This window comes from Dendrobates tinctorius, unplaced genomic scaffold (assembly GCF_039654945.1).
Source record: "Dendrobates tinctorius isolate UK_male_01 unplaced genomic scaffold, ASM3965494v1 ptg000139l, whole genome shotgun sequence".
Taxonomy (NCBI): Eukaryota; Metazoa; Chordata; class Amphibia; order Anura; family Dendrobatidae; genus Dendrobates; species Dendrobates tinctorius.
Genome location: NW_027361807.1, coordinates 1,946,284 through 1,970,831, shown reverse-complemented (window position 1 = coordinate 1,970,831; position 24,548 = coordinate 1,946,284). Strand labels below are relative to the sequence as shown.

The window sequence follows — 24,548 nt, the reverse complement described above, 5'->3', positions numbered from 1 at the left end:
TGTTACCCTTGGGAAAATAAAAAAATTGGAGACTAATTGATCATGTTTGTGGAAAAAATACGATTTTTTTATTTTCACGCCCGGTCGTTATAAACTTCTGTGAAGCACTGGGGGGTTCAAAGTGCTCACCACTCATCTAGATAAGTTCCTCAGGGGGTCTAGTTTCCAAAATGGGGTCATTTGTGGGGGGTTTCCACTGTTTAGGTACATTAGGGGCTCTCCAAAGGCAACATGACACCCGCAGACCATTCCATCAAAGTCTGCATTCCAAAACGTCACTACTTCCCTTCCGAGCCTTCCGAGCCCCGACGTGTCCCCATACAGTAGTTTTCTCCCACATATGGGGTGTCAGCGTACTCAGGACAAATTGGACAACAACTTTTGGGGTCCAATTTCTCCTGTTACCCTTGGAAAAATAAAAAAAATGAGAACTAAAAGATGATGTTTGTGGAAAAAATACGATTTTTTTATTTTCACGCCCGGGCGTTATAAACTTCTGTGAAGCACTGGGGGGATCAAAGTGCTCACCACACATCTAGATAAGTTCCTTGGGGGGTCTAGTTTCCAAAATTATGTCATTTGTGGGGGGTTTCTACTGTTTTGGTACATCAGGGGCTTTCCAAACGCGACATGGTGTTCGATCTCAATTCCAGCCAAAAACGTCAAATGGTGCTGCTTCCCTTCCGAGCTCTGCCATGCGCCCAAATAGTGGTTTACCCCCACATGTGGGGTATCAGCGCACTCAGGATAAATTGCACAATATCTTTTAGGGACCTGTTACTCTTGGAAAAATAAGAATTGAGGGTGAAAAGATAATTTTTGTGGAAAAAATATGATTTTTTAATTGTACGGCTGTATGTTATAAACTTCTGTGAAGCCCTTGGGGGTTCAAAGTGCTCACCACACATCTAGATAAGTTCCTTGGGGGGTCTAGATTCCAAAATGGTGTCATTTGTGGGGGGTTTCCACTGTTTTGGTATATCAGGGGTTTTCCAATCGCGACATGGTGTCCGATCTCAATTCTAGCCAAAAACGTCAAATGGCGCTGCTTCCCTTCCGAGCTCTGCTATGCGCCCAAATAGTCATTTACACCCACATATGGGGTATCAGCGTACTCAGGACAAATTGCACAATAACTTTTAGGGTCCTGTTACCCTTGGAAAAATAAAAATTGGGGTGAAAAGATCATTTTTGTGGAAAAAATATGATTTTTTTAATTGTACCGCTGTACGTTATAAACTTCTGTGAAGCCCTTGTGGGTTCAAAGTTCTCACCACATATCTAGATAAGTTCCTTGGGGGGTCTAGTTTCTAAAATCGGGTCACTTGGGGGGGTTTCCACTGTTTAGGTACATCAGGGGCTCACCAAACGCGACATGCCGTCCGATCTGAATTCCAGCCAATTTTGCATTGAAAAAGTCAAACGGCGCTCCTTCACTACTGAGGTCTCCCATGCGCCGAAACAGTGGTTCCCCCCCACATATCAGGTATCAGCGCACTCAGGACAAATTGCACATTAACTTTTGCAGTCCAATTTCTCCTGTTACCCTTGGTAAAATACAGAAAATTGAACCTGAAGTATTTTTTTTGTGAAAAAAAGTTAAATGTTCATTTTTTTTTTAAATATTCAAAAAATTCCTGTGACGCACCTAAAGGGTTAATAAACTTCTTGAATGTGGTTTTAAGCACCTTAAGGGGTGCAGTTTTTAGAATGGTGTCACTTTTGGGTATTTTCTATCATATAGACCCCTCAAAGTGGCTTCAAATGTGATGTGGTCCCTAAAAATAAAATGGTGTTGCAAAAATGAGAAATCGCTGGTCAATTTTTAACCCTTATAACTTCCTAACAAAAAAAAATTTTGGTTCCAAAATTGTGCTGATGTAATTTATTAAGTTTTTTGTGTGCCGTATCGCTGTGATTTAAGGGCATAAAAATTCAAAGTTGGAAAATTGTGAAATTTTCAAAATTTTCGCCAAATTTCCATTTTTTTCACAAATAAACGCAAGTTATTTGAATGAAATTTTACCACTAACATGAAGTACAATATGTCCCGAGAAAACATTGTCAGAATCACTGGGATCCAAGGAAGCGTTTCAGAGTTATGACCTCATAAAGGGACAGTGGTCAGAATTGTAAAAATTGGCCCGGGAGTTAACGTGCAAACCACCCTTGTAGTGAAGGAGTTAAAGGGGTATCATAGTGGATGAGAACACTAAGCGGCTTCAGCATGGGCGCTATTTCTGAGTGCTTAATGGAAACATGTCCCTATCTGTGTGTTTAAAAGTTATGAGTTCTTAAAAGCTATGAGGTATTCTCTTCTGTGACTGCACTTATGCACCCCGACCCTTCCTACTCTGTAGAATCATTTTTTGGGGAAGTGAGGAGGAGTGCTAATACGGACTCTCGTAATGGGACCTCATGATTTCTAGGTTTGCCACATACCATGAAAATGTAAAGAAGAAAAGTGACAGTACTTGGGTATAATTATTTAGGTGAAAAAGAGAAACACATACTTTGAAATGATGAGAAAAAGAGTCAGTAGGGTGATACTTTGCTTCTTTGCTTTCTGTTAAACCAGCCTCGGGGGTAAAAGCATTACCTTTTGCAAAAAGAATCTGCCATAATACCACAGACCAGCATAAGGCCCTTTTCAGATGACAATACTTTGGTCAGTTTTTACAGTATTTATAAACCAAGGGTTGAACAGAGAATGTATAAAGGAAAGATCTGTAGACCTCTTCTATGTTTGATATCTACGATGGTTTTGGGCTTCTAAATAGATGCAAAATACCTAGTAAAAGAGTGTTATATGAAAGATGTCTAAGGAGGCTTATTGGTAGTTCTCAGGTACAGCTCTCCAGCATTAATCAGTGTGAATGGTGTTATACACAAAGATGGAGATGAACATTTGTCTCTATGACTTTCGCTGTGCCATTGTCATCATATGCTAAAAGTGACAATATAGTGTCAGATTTATTGCCATTCTCCATAAAAAAATATTACTTACCATTGCAGTATTTTCATAAACAGAAGACACATAAGGTGCACCAATAAATTCTGGATTCAGATCTGGAAGGTCCAGAACTCTCACAGATACATAAGCTATAGTGGTTCTATAGATGAATATATTATTTAAATATCCTCCCTTGTCCTATAAATTAAAAAGACATGGTAAGAAAATGCAAATCATAGCACATTGTCTATATTTTATGTATGTAGTTAAGCTTTTTACTTTCCATTGGGTTTGTTGTGATAATAACTCTTTACAGTACATTGGAATCATTCTTGTTATCAACTAAATTAAAGCTAAAGACACAAGTCAGGAGTCACCATATACATTAATCCCTTCGCGACCTGCGTCGAACTAATGACACGCCCACCAGGGCCGTGGGGTACTCGGAACCGGGTCAGACAATTCTTTGGGGAAGTTACGGGGCCATGACCCGACTCCGTGGCCCTGGCTGTGCCATAAAATGGTGAATATGTATATGGGATATAACGTGACACCACCTGTGGTGTTCGGCAACGGATGGCCGACTCTGCTGAAGGAGACTGCTGGGGCTGATGGTGACGCGACTGGGATCTGGGCTCCGGCGGTGAACCCACATCTTTCCCGGCACATGTCAGCTATTTTGAACAGCTGAAATGTGCCCGGAACAACCGCGGGTAGAATCGTGATCCAACCGCGTCTATTAACCTGTTAAAAGCCGCTGTCAAACTCTGACAGCGACATTTAACGCGCGCTTCTGGCCATCGGGTCAGAAATCCCAACTATCAGTGACCCCCGTCACGTGATCGTGGGTCATCGATGGGTTGCCATGACAACCAGAGGTCTCCTGGAGACCTCTATGGTTGTCACTGCCGGCTTGCTGTGAGTGCCGCCCGGTGGTCAGCGCTCATAGCAAGTGAGGTATTCTGCTACATACAGGTGATCTGATCATCGCCTGTATGCAGCACAACTGATTGGGTTATGGCAGCTTCTAGTCTCTCATGGAAACTATTGAAGCATGCCAAAAGTAAACAAAAATGTTTTTAAAATATAAAAAAAAAAAAAAAAAAAAAAAAAAAGTTCAAATCACCCCCCCTTTCACCCCATTCAAAATAAAACAATAAAAAAATCAAACATACACTAAAATGCGACACCCGAGCAACGAGCCCAATGTAAGTCTATGGGAAATCCGATCATTTTTGCCCCGACACCCCCCCCGGAGGGTCTTTTTAGGGTCTGAAAATGTCTGAAATTGATGGGAACAGTGCTGAAATGACATGGAAACATCATGGGCAAGAATCCTGGAAGCATTTCTGACTCCTAGGACACTGCTGTGAACAATGTTGACAGAGTGTTATGCCATTTTTACTGGCGCACACTAAAACATACAAAAATGAAACCAAAATGGATTTTCCTGGGAAATATGTTAAGGAGCATCCTTTCTAGAGTAGTGATTTGTATGTAAGGCAAAATAAATAACCCACCCAAAAAATGTACCTCCACCATTTGGGATATGTTCACACGTAACGTTTTGATGCGCTTTTCATTCAATGCATATGCTAACAGTATAGCAGTAAAAACGCACGCACCCCAATAACCCTTTGAACCGACGTACTGGATGGCCACATGAAACCAAAGTTCCCATTTTTTTTTGTTTGGTACTGCCATACTGTTAGCCTATGCATATAGGAGAAAGTGGGTCTCCCATAGTATTTGCCTATACATTAAATGCAAGGCCTGCCCTGCTCCACAGTTACACGCACCCCAATAAGCCTTTGTTCACATTATTCATTTGGTACTCCTATACTGTTTGCTTATGCATTGAATGCAAGGCCCGCCTTGCCACAAAGTTACATGCACCCCAATAACCCTTTGAACCGATGTAGTGGATGGCTACATGAAACCAAGGTTCCCATTATGCTTATTTTTATTACTCCCATACAGTTTGTGCATGAAGTGAAGTCAAGGCCTACCCTGCCACAAACTTACACGTACCCAATAACACTTGGAACAGAAGTCCTGCATGGCAACATGGAACCAAAGTTCCCATTATTAGAAATTTTGTACTGCAACACTGTTTGCCTATGCATTGAATTCAAGGCCTGCCTTGCCACAAAGTTACACGCACCCCAATAACCCTTTGAACCAACGTACTGGATAGCCACATGAAACCAAAGATCCCATTACTATAAATTTGGTAGTCGCATACTGTTTGCCAATGGATTTAATGCAACGCCTGACATGCCCCAAAGTTACACTCACCCCAATAAACCTTTGAACGTACTGGATGGCCACCTGAAACCAAAGTTCACATTTTTCTTAATTTGCTACTCCCATAATGTTAGCCTATGCATTGAATGCAAGGCCTGCCCTTCCCCAAAGTTACATGCACACCAATAACCCTTTGAACCAACTTACTGGATGGCCACATGAAACCAAAGTTCCCATTTTTCTTAATTTGCTACTCCCATAAAGTTTGCACATGAAGTGAATGCAAGGCCTGCACCAAATTTGGATGCACCCCAATATCCCTTTGGAAGAGACGTGGAGGAGGGCCTACTAAATATCTTTTCACAATTTAAAGGAGCTGGTCTCCTATGGTTGTAATACCCACACACTAAGTGTATGGGCTGACAAACATTTCCCCCTGGGGGTTGCACATAAACATACTGTGTAAACTTTTTCTTTACCAGCATCATAAACACCCATGAAAAAAAAAAGAGAAACCTGGCTGTTACATCACAGAACACGTTCACCCTGGTGATCTAGTGGTGGTGTCGGAAGAGACATGGAGGATGGCCTACTAAAAATATTTCCACAATTTAAAGGAGCGGGTCTCCTATGGTTGTAATGCCCATACAATAAGTGTATGGGCTGTCAAACATTTCCCCCTGGGGGGTACACATTAACATAATGTGTAAAACAATTTTTTTACGGGCATCAAAAACACCCTTTAACACAATAACGTGGCTGTTGCATCACGGACCACGGATCCCATGGTGATCTAGTGGGGGTGGCTGATGAGGATGATGAGAAGGAGGAGGATAGAAGGAAATAGGGAAAATCAGGAAGCGTATACCCATGTGTGGGTGTGAAGAGGTGCATGGGAATAAACCTCCCAAAAAATGACACTGGATTTGAGGTTATGTTTCGCTGTTATCATTCGGTGGTGTAGAGAAGTCTGGTCCAGTCAAGCTCTTTTTCATTTCGTTAAGAGTCAGCCTATCTGCATTTTCTGTTCACAGGTGGATGCACTTATCAGTTATAATTCCACCAGCGGCACTAAAAACCCGCTCTGACAAAACGCTAGTGGCAGGAAAGGCCAGGACCTCTAAGGCATAGAGAGCCAGTTCATGCTACATATCCAGCTTGTATACCCAACAATTAAAAGGCACAGAGGAATCATGGAGGACATCGGTACGGTCAGCACGGTACTCCCTCAGCATCATCAAAAACTTTGCACTCCTTGTGAGAGTACCCCGCGCCTCAGGGCCAATGCGATGGGAGGGTCTGAGAAAATACTTTTTCATGACACGGAATGTTTAATGATCTAGTGATCTTCAACCAAGATTATTGGTCCACCTGACCTAATAACCTTACTTTATTCTGTAACTGATAAAGGTCTGATGTAAGACCGAAACGTTTTGCTTACTACTAGTGTGGACAACATTAAATTATCTGATCATTTAAGTTGAGTGCTGAGTCTCTTAATATATGTTAATGGTGTGGGAACCTACTCTGGCACCTACTAAAGCTGTGCACACGCTTATCTATTCAAGCACATGGGCCAGGCATGGTAAGTGTGTGAGCTCCCCTCGCCTCAGAGCCGCCATCAGGTTCCGGGCATTGCCACACACGACCATGTCTGGCTGTTGGTTCAGCGGTGTCAGCCACAGATCTGCCTGCTCTTTCAGAGCTGTCCACAACTCTTCAGCATTGTGCGATTTGTCACCTAAGCATATTAGCTTCAGCACAGCCTGTTGCCGCTTGGATGAGGCAGTGCTGTAGTGCTTCCAGCTTGTGACTGATGTGGTCATTTCGGAGATGAAGGCTGAAGAGGTGGAGGAGGAGGTGCAGGAGCTGTAGACTGTGGGGCAAATCCCGTGTAACAACCCTGCTGGCATCACTGCATGGCTTTCTTATCCCCCACCTGCCTTAAACACCAACTTACCCACTACTCCAGGCCATGCTGTTGGTTCTCTCTTCTGCCGGCTCCATGCTGTGTGCCTCTTGCTTCCTGCCTGCTCTCTGCATGCTTCCTGGCTGTGTGCATGGGGGGGTGCTGGCACTCTCTGGTTCATATGGAATCAGTGTGCATGTGCCTAATGTGCTCCTGGCAATTACCAAGAGGCCTCTAGTATTTAGGGCAGCTCCACCCAGTGGAAGCTGCTTGTGCAATGTCTTAACTCAGTTAGTGTCTTGCTGCTGAATTGCCAGGTTCTGTCCTGTGTTTCGCCTGTTTCTGGAGGCTTGATTCCTAGTCCTGTGTCTGTGCCTGTCTTGCCGCCCTCCAGGAGGCAGAATATCCTGGTCTCTGTGTCCTTGTTCCTAGCTTGGTGCGTGCCTTTCATCGGGCTCACCCTGATCGCCCTGGTGGCATGGATGAGTGTTCGGTGACCCCTCCTCAAGGGGAGGTACTGTTGTGAGTTCATTTTCCCCTTCACCATTGAGGTCTGATGAACTCCCTCTTCTGGTGAAGGAAGGTAGTGAGGCTGATTACCAAGCACCTGTGCAGGATGATGATGACTGGGTGACTGGAATTGCTGACTGGATATAAGGCAGCCGACTCCCTTCTGCCTTGCGGGTGATTTCTCTGAGGGATTCTAGGAGACCAGTCTGATTCCTGCTCCTCAAAAGCTAAGTTTTCTGCTCTGCTTTTTGCATTTGTGTTTTGGTTTTGTTTTGCCTTGTTTTTCTGGATTTCTGCCATTCCCTGCTGGAGTGAGCTGAATTCCTTTTTGCTCTGTCTTCAGAAAATACCTGAGTACTGATATAGTCTTTTTGAAGCCTAGCGTCTTCAGGGCTTTTTTCCCTATCAGTCTGTTGGCTCTTGTTTTGATAGGGTTTTGGGCGGATTGCAGACAGCAGCTTTTCTATCCTGTCCTATTTAGTTAGCTTGGGCCCCATCATTTGCTCAGCCCATCTTTCTATCTGTGTGAGTGTTTTTTCATCTTGCTTCACCGTCATTATATGTTGGGGGCTGCCTATTGCTTTGGGGTCTGCTCTGGGGCAGTTTAGATTTCCCTTTCTGTCTTTAGGCTATTTAGTTCTCCGTCTGTGATCGAGGGGTCTAGGGCACCGTAGGAACCCCCCACGGCTACTGCTAGTTGTTGTTGATAGGTTCAGGGGTCTGCAATCCGATAGCTGCCAACTTCTCTGGTTTTCTGGACTTAGCTAGTATTTCTGTTTTTGCCTCCTACGGTTACTCATTCATAACAGGTGCAGCTTTACAGCAACAGCGTCCAGCACCCGAGTGCCGCCTTGGAGCAACAGAGTCCAGCACCTGAGTGCAGCTGTCCAGCAACAGTGTCCAGCACCTGAGTGCAACTGTCCAGCAACGGAGTCCAGCACCTGAGTGCAGCTTTCCAGCAACAGTGTCCAGCAACTGAGTGCAGCTCTACACCATAGCTGCCACTCCACCAAGCTTTGCAAGAATTCTTCACTGACACCATAGCTGCCACTCCACCATGCTTTACATGAACTCCTCACTGACACAATAGCTGCCACTCCAGGACTCTGACTGAGCTGCCCTGGACTCTCCTCAGCTCCTTCCTTCACCCAGGATGGTTGGAAAAGACCAACAATATCACCAACGTGAGTGAGCACAACTGACACACCTTTATTGAGTAAACATACCTGTTAGTGATTCCCGTGCAATTACACTAACCACCACCGGGGGGAAAACTATCTCTAAAAACACCAGTGCAATGACCATACTGGCCACCAGGGGCAAAACTATCTCTAAGCACACCAGTACAATGACCATACTGGCCACCGGGGCAAAACTATCTCTAAGCACACCAGTGCAATGACCATACTGGCCACCGGGGGCAAAACTATCTCTAAGCACAAAGCTTAGTGAGAGAGAAAAAAAAGGTTACCAGTGCTCTTATATGACATGATCCCGCATGGATCATGACACTATTTCTCCGGTTTCTGCTGTAGAACCATTAGTATCCACGCAGCCTCGGATACCCGCGCCCAGTTCCTGGCGCTTAAGCTTAGGGACAGGGCTCTGCTCTAGCCCCAGTCCCCCGCTCTCCTCTACACGTCCCATACCTTCCTCCCCTTCAGGGGGAACTCTTCTTCCACTCCTTTCCTTACCAGCAGCTCCAGCTAACCAGGAGCTGCTGCATACATATCCTCTCACTGCTTCCACACTTGGGGAACTCCCCAACTTCTTATCAGTTCTCCCGCTCTCAAAACTAAGCTCCACCCACCTCCCAGCACCCTTCATGAACCAAACTGGGGTCATATAAAGTGCCTTGTTGTTCTAAGGTGTCTTTGCAGGGCGCAGGTGTTGGAGTCTGGTCAGGTGTCTCCATTTTACTCGAATAGAGGGATACTACACCTCAGAAGGAGGTGCAGTACCTCTGTGGCGACTGAACCCTCTGGGGCGCCTCACAGCCACAGCCAGACACAACCCTGGAGTGGAACCTGGCAACTACCTGCCACACAAGACTGACCTCACCATCAGAGGCTCCAGTGAAGACCAAGGTAGCTGTCCTAATCACGCCCCTTCCAGGGTAGTCTGGTTTGTGGCACAGTGGGGACACAACCCCCTGGCTCACGCCCACCAGTCAGGACATGAGAGTGACACCCTGATCAACGTAGGGCCTGCAATCTTTGGCGTCAGGAGCAAGTATTCCATCCCAAGGTATGACTGAGTCCCGGCTTCCACTATGTTAACCCAATGTGCAATCAGCGAGATGTACCATCCTTGCCGAAAAGCACTTGTCCACGTGTCCATGATTAGGTGGACTTTCCCAGTAACAGCATTGTAGAGGACATGGGTAATGTTGTGAGACACATGCTTGTGTTATCCTAGGACGGCACACCAGGAGAAATAGTCGCAGCTGGGGACCGAGTACCTTGGGACAGCCGCCGCCATCAGGTTGCGGAAAGCTTCCGTCTTCACGAGCCAAAAGGCAACATTTCGAGCGCAAGGAGATGAGAAATGTGTGAGCTTAGTACTGTGGCCTGTGGGAAGTTGGCTTGCATTCCAACTACTGGGGTATGGACAACTGAAGAGAAAACAGGCTAAAAAAGCCCCAGCCAACTCTCCGATAGCCACAGGTGCATGGAACTTCGTCTGGACAGGACGTAAAGTGATCAGGAAAGAAGATAAAGGGCATTCCAGCTCCTTAAAAATAGTGATCTTTATTTGTCCATTAAAATATATGATTAGCAAACATCCTCAAATTGTATGGACATGCATCGGGGAAAGAATTTAGCAACGTGTTTCAATCTATAAATAGATCTTTATCACAGCTATGATAAAGATCTATTTATAGATTGAAACCCGTTGCTAAATTTTCTCCATGATGCATGTTCACACAATTTGAGGATTTTTGCTAACCATATATTTTAATGAACAAATAAAGATCAGTATTTTTAAGGAGCTGGATCGCACTTTTACTTCTTTTATGGACAATTGAAAGCTGCGCTGGGATAAGGACATGGACGTGCTTGAAGAAGGTGCTAGTTTAGTGTGGGCAATGACAGGTGCAGGGCAGGGGGCATCTTTGCATGCACTGTTGACAGGGGATTGGCTTGCATGCACAACAGTGGAAGAAGCAGTGGTGTCACCCGCAGTCACTGTTACTGGAGGTCAGGCTGGTAGTTTTGCTAACTCTGCTGAAGCTGGCACGGCAGGTGGTGCAAATGGCCAGTTTGGGGTTATTGGCAGAGTCTTAAAAAAACAACCAGACTCAGGAAGACCTAACAGTTGTACTGCCAACTTCCGTCTTGTTGGTGTTACGAGGAACGGTTGCCCACCTTCTGTCTGCGGCCACCACACTGCTTCTTCCTGCCTGTTGGGGTGCTTCGCCTCTCTCCCCCTGTGTGCTGCTGTCCTCGCTTTGCATGTCCTCCTGCCAGGTTGAGTCAGTTACTATATCATCCACCTCTTCATTTTCCACTACTGCACCCTGGTCCTCCTCCTGACTTTCTGGCAATTGTGTCTCATCATCGTCCACCTCTTGTGACACGTTCCCTCCATCGCCTTCGTGTGACCACGGCTGCTCAAATATTTGGGCATTGCTACATGCAATCTCATCTTGGCCCGCTTCAAGTGGACCAGGCAAGAGGCCCGAATCTATAAATGGAAAAGTGAACAACTCTTCGGAGTGTCCAAGTGTAGGATCAGTTGTCTGCGAGCACTCGGCATCATGGGAGGAAGGAGGATCAGGGTGAGGAATATGCGGTCCGGACTCATGGCTACTCAGACTTTTCCATGTGGAAGACAGGTTGGTGGTGGCAAAGTGACTAGAAGCATTATCTGCTATCCAACCAACAACCTTTTGACACTGCTCTGGGTTCAATAGTGGTGTGCTGCTGCGGTCCCCTAGTAATTGGGACAGAAAGGTCGAGCGAGAAGATGTGGGTGTTTGTTGTGGCCCAATTTCAGCTTGCCCACGGCCTCTGCATGCACCATCACCATCACATCCACTTTCCCATCCCTTGCCACACGCCTTGCCCATTTTAAATGGACTACAATATTTTCCACGTTCACTACAAATGGCTGAATTTTGAGCGAACTTATATGTGATCCATGTGCGGGAAAACCACAGTTTAAAATATCTGGCATATAAGTTAAAAAAAAAATTTTTCAGCAAACTGGTGCCAATAACTAGGCTAAGACACAGGAAAAACAATAGAGGCCTCAAATGCCACAATTTGTAGCCCACAGATAGATGAGGCATGTGACGGAGATATTACACTGTAATATATGTGGCCTGTAGGCTTTTTTGCAGCAAAATAGTGTTAATAATTGAAGTAACACACAACAAAAACAGTTGAATGGAGGACTCAAATGCCACAGTTTGTAGCCCACAGATAGATGAGGCATGTGACTGAGATGCCACACTGTAAAATATGTGGCCTGCATTTTTTTTTACAGCAAAATAGTGTCACTAACTAGGGTAGTGTGGCGCCCCCAGGAGTATGGTTGCCACAGTGGCATTGCCTTCCTCCTAGGGAGAGTGATGTCATGCCTGGAAGCAATGAAGTGTCTCTCTGGCAGTTAATCACTGCAAACAACACAGTTCCCACTCCGGGTCAGCAGAGGGAGCTCTGAACCCAGAACTGAGGGGAGGAGCTGTCTCTAGGGGCCAGGAAGGTGTGAGTCAGTTAGTGTGAGGAGGGCGTCGTGTGCAGACGTGGAGGAGAAGAGCTGGGAAGACAGAGGAAAGTGGAGAGCTCAGTCCCAGTGATAGCGCATGATCCGGAGCCTGGTCTCCAAGGGTGTATGGATACTAACGGTCCTACACCAGAAATCAGAGGAATAGGAAGCTGTAAATGCCCTATTCCCACATAATCCTCGGAGGCACAACAGCGACAGGTGAGCCAAGAGAGATAAAAGGCAAAGGCTGTCTGCCATGTGAGTGGAGTGTGGATAACATCAGAAAGGAGGAACTCCAGTGTAACTCATTACTGGGAGTACTTCATAGAGAGCGCTAGTAAGGAGACTGGACAACCCATCTGCCAGAGTGATTCCTGATTTGCTTCCAAGCTAACCAGCTCCTGTGCCATCTGTACTCAGGACCCTGGACTGCATTTGCCAAGTAAAGGTAAAGAAACTGCAACCTATTGTGTACCTTGCCTTCTTGCTGCAACCTTCCCGGCACTGCTACATCTCTATGCCTGACACTGCACCTTCCTTCCCAACACCTATCTACACTGCCCTGGGACTACAGCCCTGCCTGTGGAGGGCTATAAAATCATTGCTGCACTATACCGTCTGTCCCAGAAGATCTGTCTGCAGCGTCGGCCTAACATTTGCCGAACACCACAGGTGGCGTCACGAATCATCTATTCATAAACTTTATTCCATCACTTCACTCCCTTACATGGACACCCAGGGCCACGGACCGGGTCACCGCTACTGTGACACTTCCCTGTGAAATACCGGCCCGGTACCGAGTACCCCACTGCCCTGGAGGGCGATCCAGTAGCACACAGCAAAAACAGTTGAATGGAGGCCTCAAATGACACAATTTGTAGCCCACAGGTAGATGAGGCGTGTGATGGAGATACCAGACTGTAAAATATGTGACCTGTATTTTTATTTTTTTACAGCAAAATAGTGTCAAGAACTAGGGTAACACAGAGCAAAAACAGTTGAATGGAGGCCTCAAATGCCACAATTTGTAGCCCACAGATAGATGAGGCATGTGACTGAGATGCCACACTGTAAAATATGTGGCCTGTATTTTTTTTACAGCAAAATAGCGTCAAGAACTAGGGTAACACACAGCAAAAACAGTTGAATGGAGGCCTCAAATGCCACAATTGCTAGCCACAGATAGTTGAGGCATGTGACAGAGATACCACATTGTAAAATATGTGGCCTGTATTTTTTTTAAAGCAAAATAGTGTCAAGAACTAGGGTAACACACAGCAAAAACAGTTCAATGTAGGCCTGAAATGCCACAATTTTTAGCCTACACATAGATGAGGAGTGTGACAGAGATACCACACTGTAAAATAAATGGCCTGTAGTTTTTTTTTTTTTACAGAAAAATAGTGTCAAGAACTAGGATAACACACAACTAAAACAGGTGAATGGAGGCCTCAAATGCCACAATTTGTAGCCCACATAGAGATGAGGCGTGTGACGGAGATACCACACTTTCAAATATCTGGCCTATATTTTTTTGGGGGGTCAGTAAAATTGTGTCAATAAGTAGGCTAAGGCTAGCTTCACACTGGCGTTTTGGGCCGTAGCGCATGGCCACCGCTTATCCCCCACCCTTCCTGCCCCCTCCGGTCATCTCCAACTAGTATCGCACACGGCTGCATGCGATCTGCACACCCTATCTTTAGTATAGGGTGCGCAGACCATGCGCTGACCATGCGCTTGTAGAATTTTGCGTGCGCTGCACACTTTTGACGGTGCACCGGTGTGCGCCGAGCGCACCATGTTGCATCTTGATGCGCTCAGAGCACCATCAAAAGTGTGCATGCAAAATTCTACACGCGCACGGTCAGCGCACCCTATGCTAAAGATAGGGTGTGCAGATCGCATGCAGCCGTGTGCGATACTAGGCGGAGATGACCATAGGGGCCGGCCAGGGGGTGAGGCTTAGCGGCGGCTGTGCGCTGCGGTCCAAAATGCTAGTGTGAATCTAGCCTTAGACACAACAAAAATAATTCTATAGAGGCCTGAAATGACACAATTTTGACCGCAATGATATGCGATCCGTGTGGCGGACAAAACCCCATGGAAAATATTTGCCCTCTATCTAAATATTTTTTTGGCAGCTAAATATCTTTTTGGCTGCAAATGGTGTCAAGAAATTGTATAAATCAAGAAAGGCACATCCAGCCCATGAATGGCAGCGCTTCCCAGGACTCACATGCAAAGATGATATTTCATATTTTTTTTTATTTGATAGGTTAAAAAAGAGGAGATACAACACGTTGTATTTGCCTTTCTTGATTTACTCATCCTGTGTGAGCATGAATCTGGCTCTTTCACTTGGATCTACCTGAGGCAAGCTGCAAGCCCTGTCTATTGAAAAATATCCCAGAAGGAAGGATCTTTGAGGATACACAATCTAAAGCCATATTTGTCTTCTGTCAGGTGAGTGCATAAAATTGTGCACCCTTTAAAGACTACAATATTGCTTTTACGCACTTAGGGCGCCGCAATTTGTCTGTTCTTCTCTCCCAAACAGGGGTTTTTGTGCAAGAAATTGTATAAGACATTCCAAAACAATTTATCAGTATTACAAAAATAGCAGTATTTTCTGCGCACTCAGATGTGTGCACTTTTTTGCAATTTCACCATACTTGGAATTTTTTTCCCACTTTTGCGTACACTATATGGTAAAACCAATGGTGTCATTCAAAACTACAACTTGTCCGGCAAAAACAAGCCTTAACATCGCCATATTGATGGAAAAATAAAAAAGTTATGGCTCTGGGAAGAAGGGGAGTGAAAAACAGAAACACAAAAATGAAAGAAAAGGGCAAGGTCTCAAAGGGGTTAAAGGTAGGTTTGTAAACATCATAAATGGTTAAAATTGCAAAGTACTTGTAATAACTTTGCAATTTACTTATTATTAAAAATCCTCTCTGTTCTAAAGTTCTTTGTTCTTTATTTATTTGTATACTGCTAACTGTCTGAGTTTAAAAATGTTTTTTTATTTGGAAAATTAAATACATATTAAAAAGACCACATATTCATAATGTTATCAGAACAAACCCCATAAGGGGGCAGCAGCAGAATAGTATAAATTTATTGAGATAGTCACAAGGAGGTATAAAAAATCTCATATATCCAAAAAATATCAATATACTATGTGCCAATAAAGCATCAATTATATTAAAAATCTTATAGGAACAGAGATATTAAGCCAGTGCAACTAATGAAACCTCCAAAATACAGGGCTCAATATTTTATACACCTCAGCACGTAATTAGTAATCAAAAAGAGGCCAAGTGTATGATAAGTAAATCATCTTAAGGTAATCAAGTCACAATATTCCATACATATGCCCCACACAGGAGCTAATCCAAAGTGTCAATGGTATTTACCCAATAAAGTGCTATTAGTGTGTGCGCCTCAATATACAATGCATATAGTATAGTGTGCCCCACACAGGAGCTAACCCAAAATATAAATAATATATTACCTAATAAAGTGCTGATGGTGCGTGCTCTGCTGTTGTCCCCTGCGCCCCGATGCACGTTTCGCCCTACTGCTTCTTCCAGGGGCGTGCCCAAGTGGAGTTAGTAAAGGATATTTATATGTTAGGCGGACCAACCAGTATCCCTATAATAGGCATGTGACCCACAGAGGAGTGCCGGCCATATATCAACAGAAGAAGGACTTGAGAAAAACCAGGGGAAGAGTCTTGAGGAGATCATTTGCATATTCCCAGTGCCTTCTGGGATAAGTGAAGAGTCTCCGCGAGCTCAACGATCACTGGGTTTTGGCCGTTGCAGCTGAAAAGAGGAAATCGGAAAACCAGGGGAAGAGTCTTGAGGAGATCATTTGCATATTCCCAGTGCCTTCTGGGATAAGTGAAGAGTCTCCGCGAGCTCAACGATCACTGGGTTTTGGCCGTTGCAGCTGAAAAGAGGAAATCGGAAAACCAGGGGAAGAGTCTTGAGGAGATCATTTGCATATTCCCAGTGCCTTCTGGGATAAGTGAAGAGTCTCCGCGAGCTCAACGATCACTGGGTTTTGGCCGTTGCAGCTGAAAAGAGGAAATCGGAAAACCAGGGGAAGAGTCTTGAGGAGATCATTTGCATATTCCCAGTGCCTTCTGGGATAAGTGAAGAGTCTCCGCGAGCTCAACGATCACTGGGTTTTGGCCGTTGCAGCTGAAAAGAGGAAATAGGAAAAACCGCGCGCCTATCGGCTCACGAATTTGGGCTCATCTTTCATCGTTTTTAAGAAATCTCAAGATGGAAGAGGCCAGGAGCCATTTGGTGAGCTGCATTTCTTGCTACATGTTCACAGACTTACCAGTGGAAAAGCCAAACTTCACATGCCACAAATGCAAGCTTGTGTCCCTGTTGGAGGAAAAGTTGCAAAATCTCGAAGAGAGGTTAGCTACGTTGAAGATCATTAAGGAAGGTGAAGAGTTCTTGGACAGAGCAGAATTATCTCTTCATGTTACAGAAAGAGAAGAAATTCGAAGTGCACCTGAAGAAACAGAGGAATGGAGACATGTGACCCACAGAAGCAGGAGGATCAGGAGGCAGTCAGCACCCATACTGCTCAGAAACCAGTACCAGGCTCTCACGCAGGAAAACAATGAAGAAATACATCAGGATAAGACTTTGCCAACAAGCAGCAACCTTGTACGCCTTCAGAGTCCTCCTGGATGGAGAAAGAAAAATGTTGTGAAGAAGAAACGGAGAGTGGTGGTCATGGGGGATTCCCTGTTGAGAGGAACTGAGGCCGCTATCTGCAGACCGGATATAACTTCAAGAGAAATGTGTTGTCTTCCAGGTGCAAAAATTAAAGATGTGTCTGACAGGATATCAGGACTCTTCAGACCTACAGATGACTACCCATTCCTGCTACTACATGTGGGGACAAATGACACTGCAAGAAACGACCTGGAAACCATCTGCAGAGACTTTGAAGACTTAGGCAAGAAAGTGAAAGAACTGGGAGCGCAGGTGGTCTTCTCTTCCATCCTCCCAGTGGATGGCCATGGAACAAGGAGGTGGAATAAGATTCTGCAGGTGAACAACTGGCTACGTCGATGGTGCCGTCAGCAACGATTTGGATTTCTGGATCACGGAGTGAACTACTTATACAATGGACTACTTGCTAGAGATGGGGTGCACCTTACGAAGACTGGTAAGCATGTATTTGGAAGTCGCCTTGCTACACTTGTAAGGAGAGCTTTAAACTAGAACAACATGGGAAGGGAAGCAAAAGACCAGAAAAAGCCATACACCTGACAAATGCTATTGAGAACTCTGCTATTAGAAGTGGAAAGGAAGAACAAAGACGAAAGAATCTAATTAATAAAAATATTGGAGAAAGAGAAACCAATCACAAACTAAAATGTTTCTATACTAATGCACAAAGCATGGGCAACAAACAAGGAGAATTGGAACTACTAACACAGGAAAAGAAATATGATGTCATTGGAATCACTGAAACTTGGTGGGACAATACACATGATTGGAATACAAGACTAGAAGGATACAACTTATTTGCAAGAAACAGACTTGATAAACGAGGAGGGGGTGTCGCATTGTATGTTAGAAACGCGTATATCTGCACAGAGATTGAAGCTTCAGAGACTGGGAGTTCTGTGGAAACTGTTTGGGTAAGAATACAAGGACAGAACAATGGAAAGGACACCATTGTAGGCATTTACTACAGGCCGCCTGTGCAAGCTGAAGCTATGGATGAACTCTTTATGCATCAAATGGCCAAGTTCTCCAAAAAATATGACATAGTTGTCATGGGAGATTTCAACTATCCAGACATTTGTTGGGAATCTTCTCTCTCAGGCAAAACTAACAGGTCAAGGAAATTCTTATCCTCTCTTGCTGACAACTTTATCTTCCAAAAGGTAAGGGAGAAAACAAGGGGAACTGCTACCTTGGATCTAATCCTTATAAACAGGGAGGAAATGGTTGAGGAGGTAAAAGTGGCTGGGACCCTAGGAGGTAGCGACCATGCTATTTTAGAATTTTGGATAACTAGAGGCGGAAGACCTGTGAAGACTCAGACGTCAAGGTTAGATTTCAGAAAGGCAGATTTTAAGGGATTCAGAAAGAGAATTGGAGGGATCCAATGGCTGGATATCCTTAAAGACAAAAATGTCCAGGAAGGATGGGAAATCTTGAAAAATGAAATTCTCAAAGCACAGTTGTTAACAATTCCGAAAAGAGGGAAGAATAGGAAGCAGTTAAGGAAACCAGGATGGATGAACACAGAACTTAAGCACATGCTAAAAAGGAAGAAAAAAATGTTTATAAAATGGAAAGAGGGAGGCAAATCAGATTATCTAAAGATGAAAATGAATTGAGGCTTGCAAGAGATGTCAAAGCAATAATAAAGGATTTTGGGGATATGTCAAAAGTAAAAGAAAAGTCAAAGATGCTATAGGATTTTTACAGGATGAAAATGATGAAATGGTAAGACAGGATGTTGAGAAGGCTGAACTTTTAAATTCCTATTTTGCATCTGTTTTCTCTCAGAAAGGAAATGTAACATCAACTGTTATTCACTGTCCTATTAAGGGAATAGAAGAATCCAGGATATCTATAAACAGAAAGATAGTGAGGAAACACTTAGCTAGCCTAAATGAATTCAAGTCTCCAGGTCCAGATGAATTACACCCCAGAGTACTGAAGGAGATAGCAGAAGAAATTTTTGAACCCCTCTCTATAATCTTTGAAAATTCTTGGAGAACAGGAGAAGTGCCAGAAGACTGGAGAAGAGCAAATGTTGTTCCTATCTTCAAAAAGGGGAAGAAGGTGGACCCAGGTAACTATAGGCCGGTGAGTCTGACTTCTATACCAGGAAAGATCTTTGAACAAATTATTAAACAACATGTATGTCAATACCTGGATAAGAATGAAGTGATTAAACAGAGTCAGCATGGGTTTGTAACTAATAAGTCATGTCAGACTAACTTAATTTCCTTCTATGACGGTATCACTGATTGGGTGGATCAAGGAAATGCTGTAGATATAGTATATCTTGACTTCAGCAAAGCATTTGACAAAGTCTCTCATACAATCCTTATTGAAAAAATGATTAAGTATGGAATGGACAAGGCAACTGTTAGGTGGATTCATAACTGGCTTAGTGATCGGACCCAAAGAGTGGTCGTAAATGGCTGCACATCCAGTTGGAAGAATGTCTCAAGTGGGGTACCACAGGGCTCTGTCCTGGGCCCTGTATTGTTCAACATCTTTATCAACGATTTAGATGAAGGAATTGAGGGTAAACTGATTAAATTTGCTGATGACACAAAGCTAGGAGGGGTAGCTAATACTAGAGAAGAGAGAGAGAGGATTCAAAAAGATTTAAATAAACTGGAGAAGTGGGCAGCAAATAACAGAATGGTTTTTAACAGGGAGAAATGCAAAGTACTACATCTGGGCAATAAAAATGGAAAAAGCATATATAGAATGGGAGGAATAGGGCTAAGTGACAGCACATGTGAAAAAGACTTGGGTATACTAATAGATCACAGACTGAATATGAGTCAACAGTGTGATGCAGCAGCAAAAAAGGCAAATGCAATTCTAGGATGTATTAACAGAAGCATACAGTCTAGATCACGTGAAGTCATTATTTCCCTCTACTCCTCTTTGGTCAGACCTCATCTGGAATATTGTGTCCAGTTTTGGGCACCACATTTTAAAAAAGACATCAACAAACTGGAGCAAGTTCAGAAAAGAGCGACCAGAATGGTGACCGGTCTGCAAACCCTGTCTTATGAGGAAAGGTTGCAGGATTTGGGAATGTTTAGTTTGCAAAAGAGAAGACTGAGAGGAGACTTAATAGCTGTCTACAAATATCTAAAGGGCTGTCACATTGTAGAAGGATCAACTTTATTCTCATTTGCACAAGGAAAGACTAGAAGCAATGGGATGAAACTGAATGGGAGGAGACACAGATTAGATATTAGAAAAAACTTTTTGACAGTTAGAGTGATCAATGAGTGGAACAGGCTGCCACGAGAAGTGGTGAGTTCTCCTTCAATGGAAGTCTTCAAACAGAGGCTGTACAGACATCTGACTGGGATGATTTAGCGAATCCTGCTTTGAGCAGGGGGTTGGACCAGATGGCCCAGGAGGTCCCTTCCAACTCTACGATTCTATGATTCTATGATTCTATGACTATCTCCATAGTTACCAGGGAGTGTTTATTACAAGAGAAGCAACGCTCACATTCAGATCGGGCTCTATCGACGCATGCGCCCATCATGTAAGCGTACTTCCGGACCTGCACCCAGTGAACCGCATGGTGGAACGCAAGCCGTTCACAAAGATGGCACGGCTGGAAATACCCGGAATATTGACAAACCACACATGCGTGTCGGCCTGCAGAATTGATTGAGGGAATATTTAAAAAGATCTTCCATAATAAAACCCGATATAGGATAAAATAACCAAATCTAAAGCGTTTTATTCCATATACAGTGCACAGAATACAATGAGTGACTGCCGGAGACAAACTTAGTAAATATATATAAATGTAAAAAATATTTTAAAAATTTTTTTTTAATGAAAGTGACTAGTGCATAAAAAAATATTATAAAATAACAGAGGATACCAAAATTAGCATCATAGTGATAAATTACACATAACAAACGACTTGATGTAGTGAAAGTAATGTGTAAAAAAAGGGGACTAGTGCAAAATATCAATACTAGTGTCCTATTAATAGTTGAACAACACACAATATAAATACATGAATAATATGACTGGTGCAATAAATGAGAAAAATGTATATACCAAATTTAAAAAACATACATAATATACCAAGAAATTACATAAATAAATATAATATACACTGCTCAAAAAATAAAGGGAATACTAAGGCTGAGTTCACACGTGGCGTTTTTTTCGCGTTTCCTCGGCAGTTTTAACCGCGCGATTTTGCCACGAAAACGCGAAAAATAAGCATCCAATGCATTCCTATGGGATTCCGCAATGCTGTGCTAATGCTGCGTTTTTTACCGTGGCGGAATCGCTTCGCGGTAAAAACCGCAGCATGCTCATTATTTTGCGGAATCGCGGCGATCCCGCACCCATAGGAATGCATTGTTCCGCTTCCTTCCCGCATGTGGCTGTGCACACCATGCGGAAAGTAAGCAGAACATTTGCGGATGGTACCCACGGTCCGGAGGAGAGGAGACTGTCCTCCGGGCTTTGGGTACCATATCCCTGCAAAAAATAGAATAAAAAATAAAAAATATTGTTATTCTCACCCTCCGGCGTTCCACGCAGCATTCCCGCTTCTCTCCACGCTCCCGGTCCCAGTAAGCCTTTGCGAAAATGCCCGCGATGGCGTCCGATCTCACGGGATCGCGAAGTCTCGCGGTCATTCGCGCGACGTCATCGCGAATTACCGCGAGACGTCGCGATCCCGCGAGAACTGACGTCATCGCGGGCATTTTCGCAAAGGATTACTGGGAACGCCAGCGCAGGACGTCGGAAGGTAAGAATAACAGTATTTTTTTTTTTTTTTTTTTTTACATTCTATCTTTTACTACTGATGCCGCATAGGCGGCCTCAGTAGTAAAAAAGTTGGTCACACTTGTCAAACACTATGTTTGACGAGTGTGACCAACCTGTCAATCAGTTCTCCAAGCGATGCTACAGATCGCTTGGAGAACACTAGCATTTTGCAAGCTAAATACGCTTGCAAAATGCTAGTTTTTCTGCGGGAAAATCGTGGGAATTTAAAATGCGATTTTCCCGCGGACTGGAATTCCGGAATTCTCGCGGTAATTTCCACGAGAGTTCCGGTACGTGTGCACTTAGCCTTAAACAACAGAATATAACTCCAAATGAATCAAACTTCTGTGAAATCAAACTGTCCACTTAGGAAGCAACACTGATTGACAATCAACTACACATGCTGTTGTGCAAATGGAATAGACAACAGATGGAAATTATTGGCAATTATCAAGACACCCTCAATAAAGGAGTGGTTCTGCAGGTGGGGACCACAGACCACATCTCAGTACCAATGCTTTCTGGCTGATGTTTTGATCACTTTTGAATGTTGGTTGTGCTTTCACACTCGTGGTAGGAGACGGACTCTACAACCCACACAAGTCACTCAGGTAGTGCAGCTCATCCAGGATGGCACATCAATGCGAGCTGTGGCAAGAAGGTTTGCTGTATCTGTCAGCGTAGTGTCCAGAGGCTGGAGACGCTATCAGGAGACAGGCCAGTGCACCAGGAAATGTGGAGGGGGCCGTATGAGGGCAACAACCCAGCAGTAGGACTGCTACCTCAGCCTTTGTGCAAGGAGGAACAGGAGGAGCACTGCCAGAGCACTGCAACATGACCTCCAGCAGGCCACAAATGTGCATGTATCTGCACAAACAGTTAAAAACCGACTCCATGAGGATGGTCTGAGGGCACGACGTCCACAGATGGGAGTTGTGCTCACAGCCCAACACCATGCAGGAAACTTGGCATCTGCCACAGAACACCAGGATTGGCAAATTCGCCACTGGCGCCCTGTGCTCTTCACAGATGAAAGCAGGTTCACACTGAGCACATGTGACAGACGTGACAGAGTCTGGAGACGCCATAGAGAGTGCTCTGCTGCCTGCAACATCCTTCAGCATGACCGGTTTGCCAGCGGGTCAGTAATGGTGTGGGGTGGCATTTCTTTGGAGGGCTGCACGGTGTTGGACTGTGAGCACAACCCCCATCTGTGGACGTCGGCCACTCAGACCATTCTGAGTCATGACTTCCAGGGATGTTGCTCTAATTAGTTCCCGTGAGTGGGAACTATATATTTGTATGTGTTTCCGAGATGTCAGTTCTTGTTAACTAATTGTCTAAGTTGCCTGAAGTGGCAGGTCCTCTAAACAAGCAGGACTTTTCAACACAGCACTTACAACCTCACTGCTATAGAACTTGTAAGTACTGTTCTGAAGCTAATCCAGCCAGCTTCACTGCCACTGCACTCCTCAAAGGCAACACTCCTTCAATGTTAGAGCTCCCTCTGCTTGCAGCATCGGAGTGTGCACAGTGGACACGGTAGCACTGTTGGTCATCAAGCATCTGCCGAAAAGCAAGGGAACTGTTTGCTCTTGAAAATCAATGAAAAGATCAATCCTTTAAGCCATGATCAGTACTCATTTCCTCTTCCCTGCAGAGACCCATGCACAAGTCACAGAGCAAAAACATAAAGCTCTCAAAGAGAAGTCAATGTGTAATCTTTAGATAACAGTTTATTAAACCTATGAGGCTGCTGCAAAATAGGTCTCTGAACTGCCACTCATTAAAAAAAATAAAGAAATTAGTACTCCAGTCAGAAGAATATCAGTTTTGTGATTTTGTTATAAATGTTAATTTTTATGTTAAATGGGTTTTCTGGGAATTTTTCTAAGAGTATGGCATATGCTGCAGCCTAAGACACACAAGCAACTTTAGTGTTGCTGATCAGCACAATGAAGGTAACACAATGCTCTTACGTTCCGTAGTAGCAAGGGTAGATGAATAGAACATATAGTTATGTGAAAAAGTGTTTGCCCCTTCCAGATTTCCTATTCTTTTGCATGTTTTTCACACTTAAATTTTTCAGATCACTCAACAAATTTAAATATTAGACAAAGATAACAAAAGTAAACACAAAATGCAGTTTAAAATTAAGGTCTTTATTATTAAGGGAAAAAGAAATCCAAACCTACAGGGCACTGTGTGAAAAAGTGATTGCCCCCTAAAGCTTAAAACATAAAATAACTGTGGATTATCACATCTTTGGGAAGCCGAGTTCAAATTCTCTAGCCACACCAAGTCCTGATCACTGCCACAACAGTTCTCAATCAAAAAATCATTTAAAGAGTACCTGCCTGACAAAGTGAAGTAGACCAAAAGCATCTCAAAAGCTAGACATCATGCTGCATTCCAAAGAAATTCTGGAACAAATGAGAAACAATGCAATTGAGATCTATCAGTCTGGAAAAGCTTTCGCACTCCAGAAAACCATAAAGAGAGACATTATCCACAAATGGTGAAAACATGGAACAGTGTTGAACTTTCCCAGTAGTGGCCGGCTGACCAAAATTACCCCAAGAACACTGTGATGACTACTCCAATAGGTCACAAAAGACCCTACAAAAACATCCAAAGAACGACAGGCCTCACTCGCCTC

General features: G+C 44.0%; 1 protein-coding gene across 3 annotated transcripts in view; it reads right to left on the bottom strand.

The window, feature by feature from the left end:
- CDHR2 (cadherin related family member 2) overlaps positions 1-24,548 on the bottom strand; it is a 370,864-nt gene that overhangs the window by 174,313 nt on the left and 172,003 nt on the right. For all 3 annotated transcript variants that reach the window (XM_073545075.1, XM_073545074.1, XM_073545073.1), the window contains exon 9: positions 3,008-3,151. In XM_073545075.1, coding sequence (XP_073401176.1) covers positions 3,008-3,151 — 144 coding nt within the window. The remainder of the gene's footprint in view (positions 1-3,007; positions 3,152-24,548) is intronic.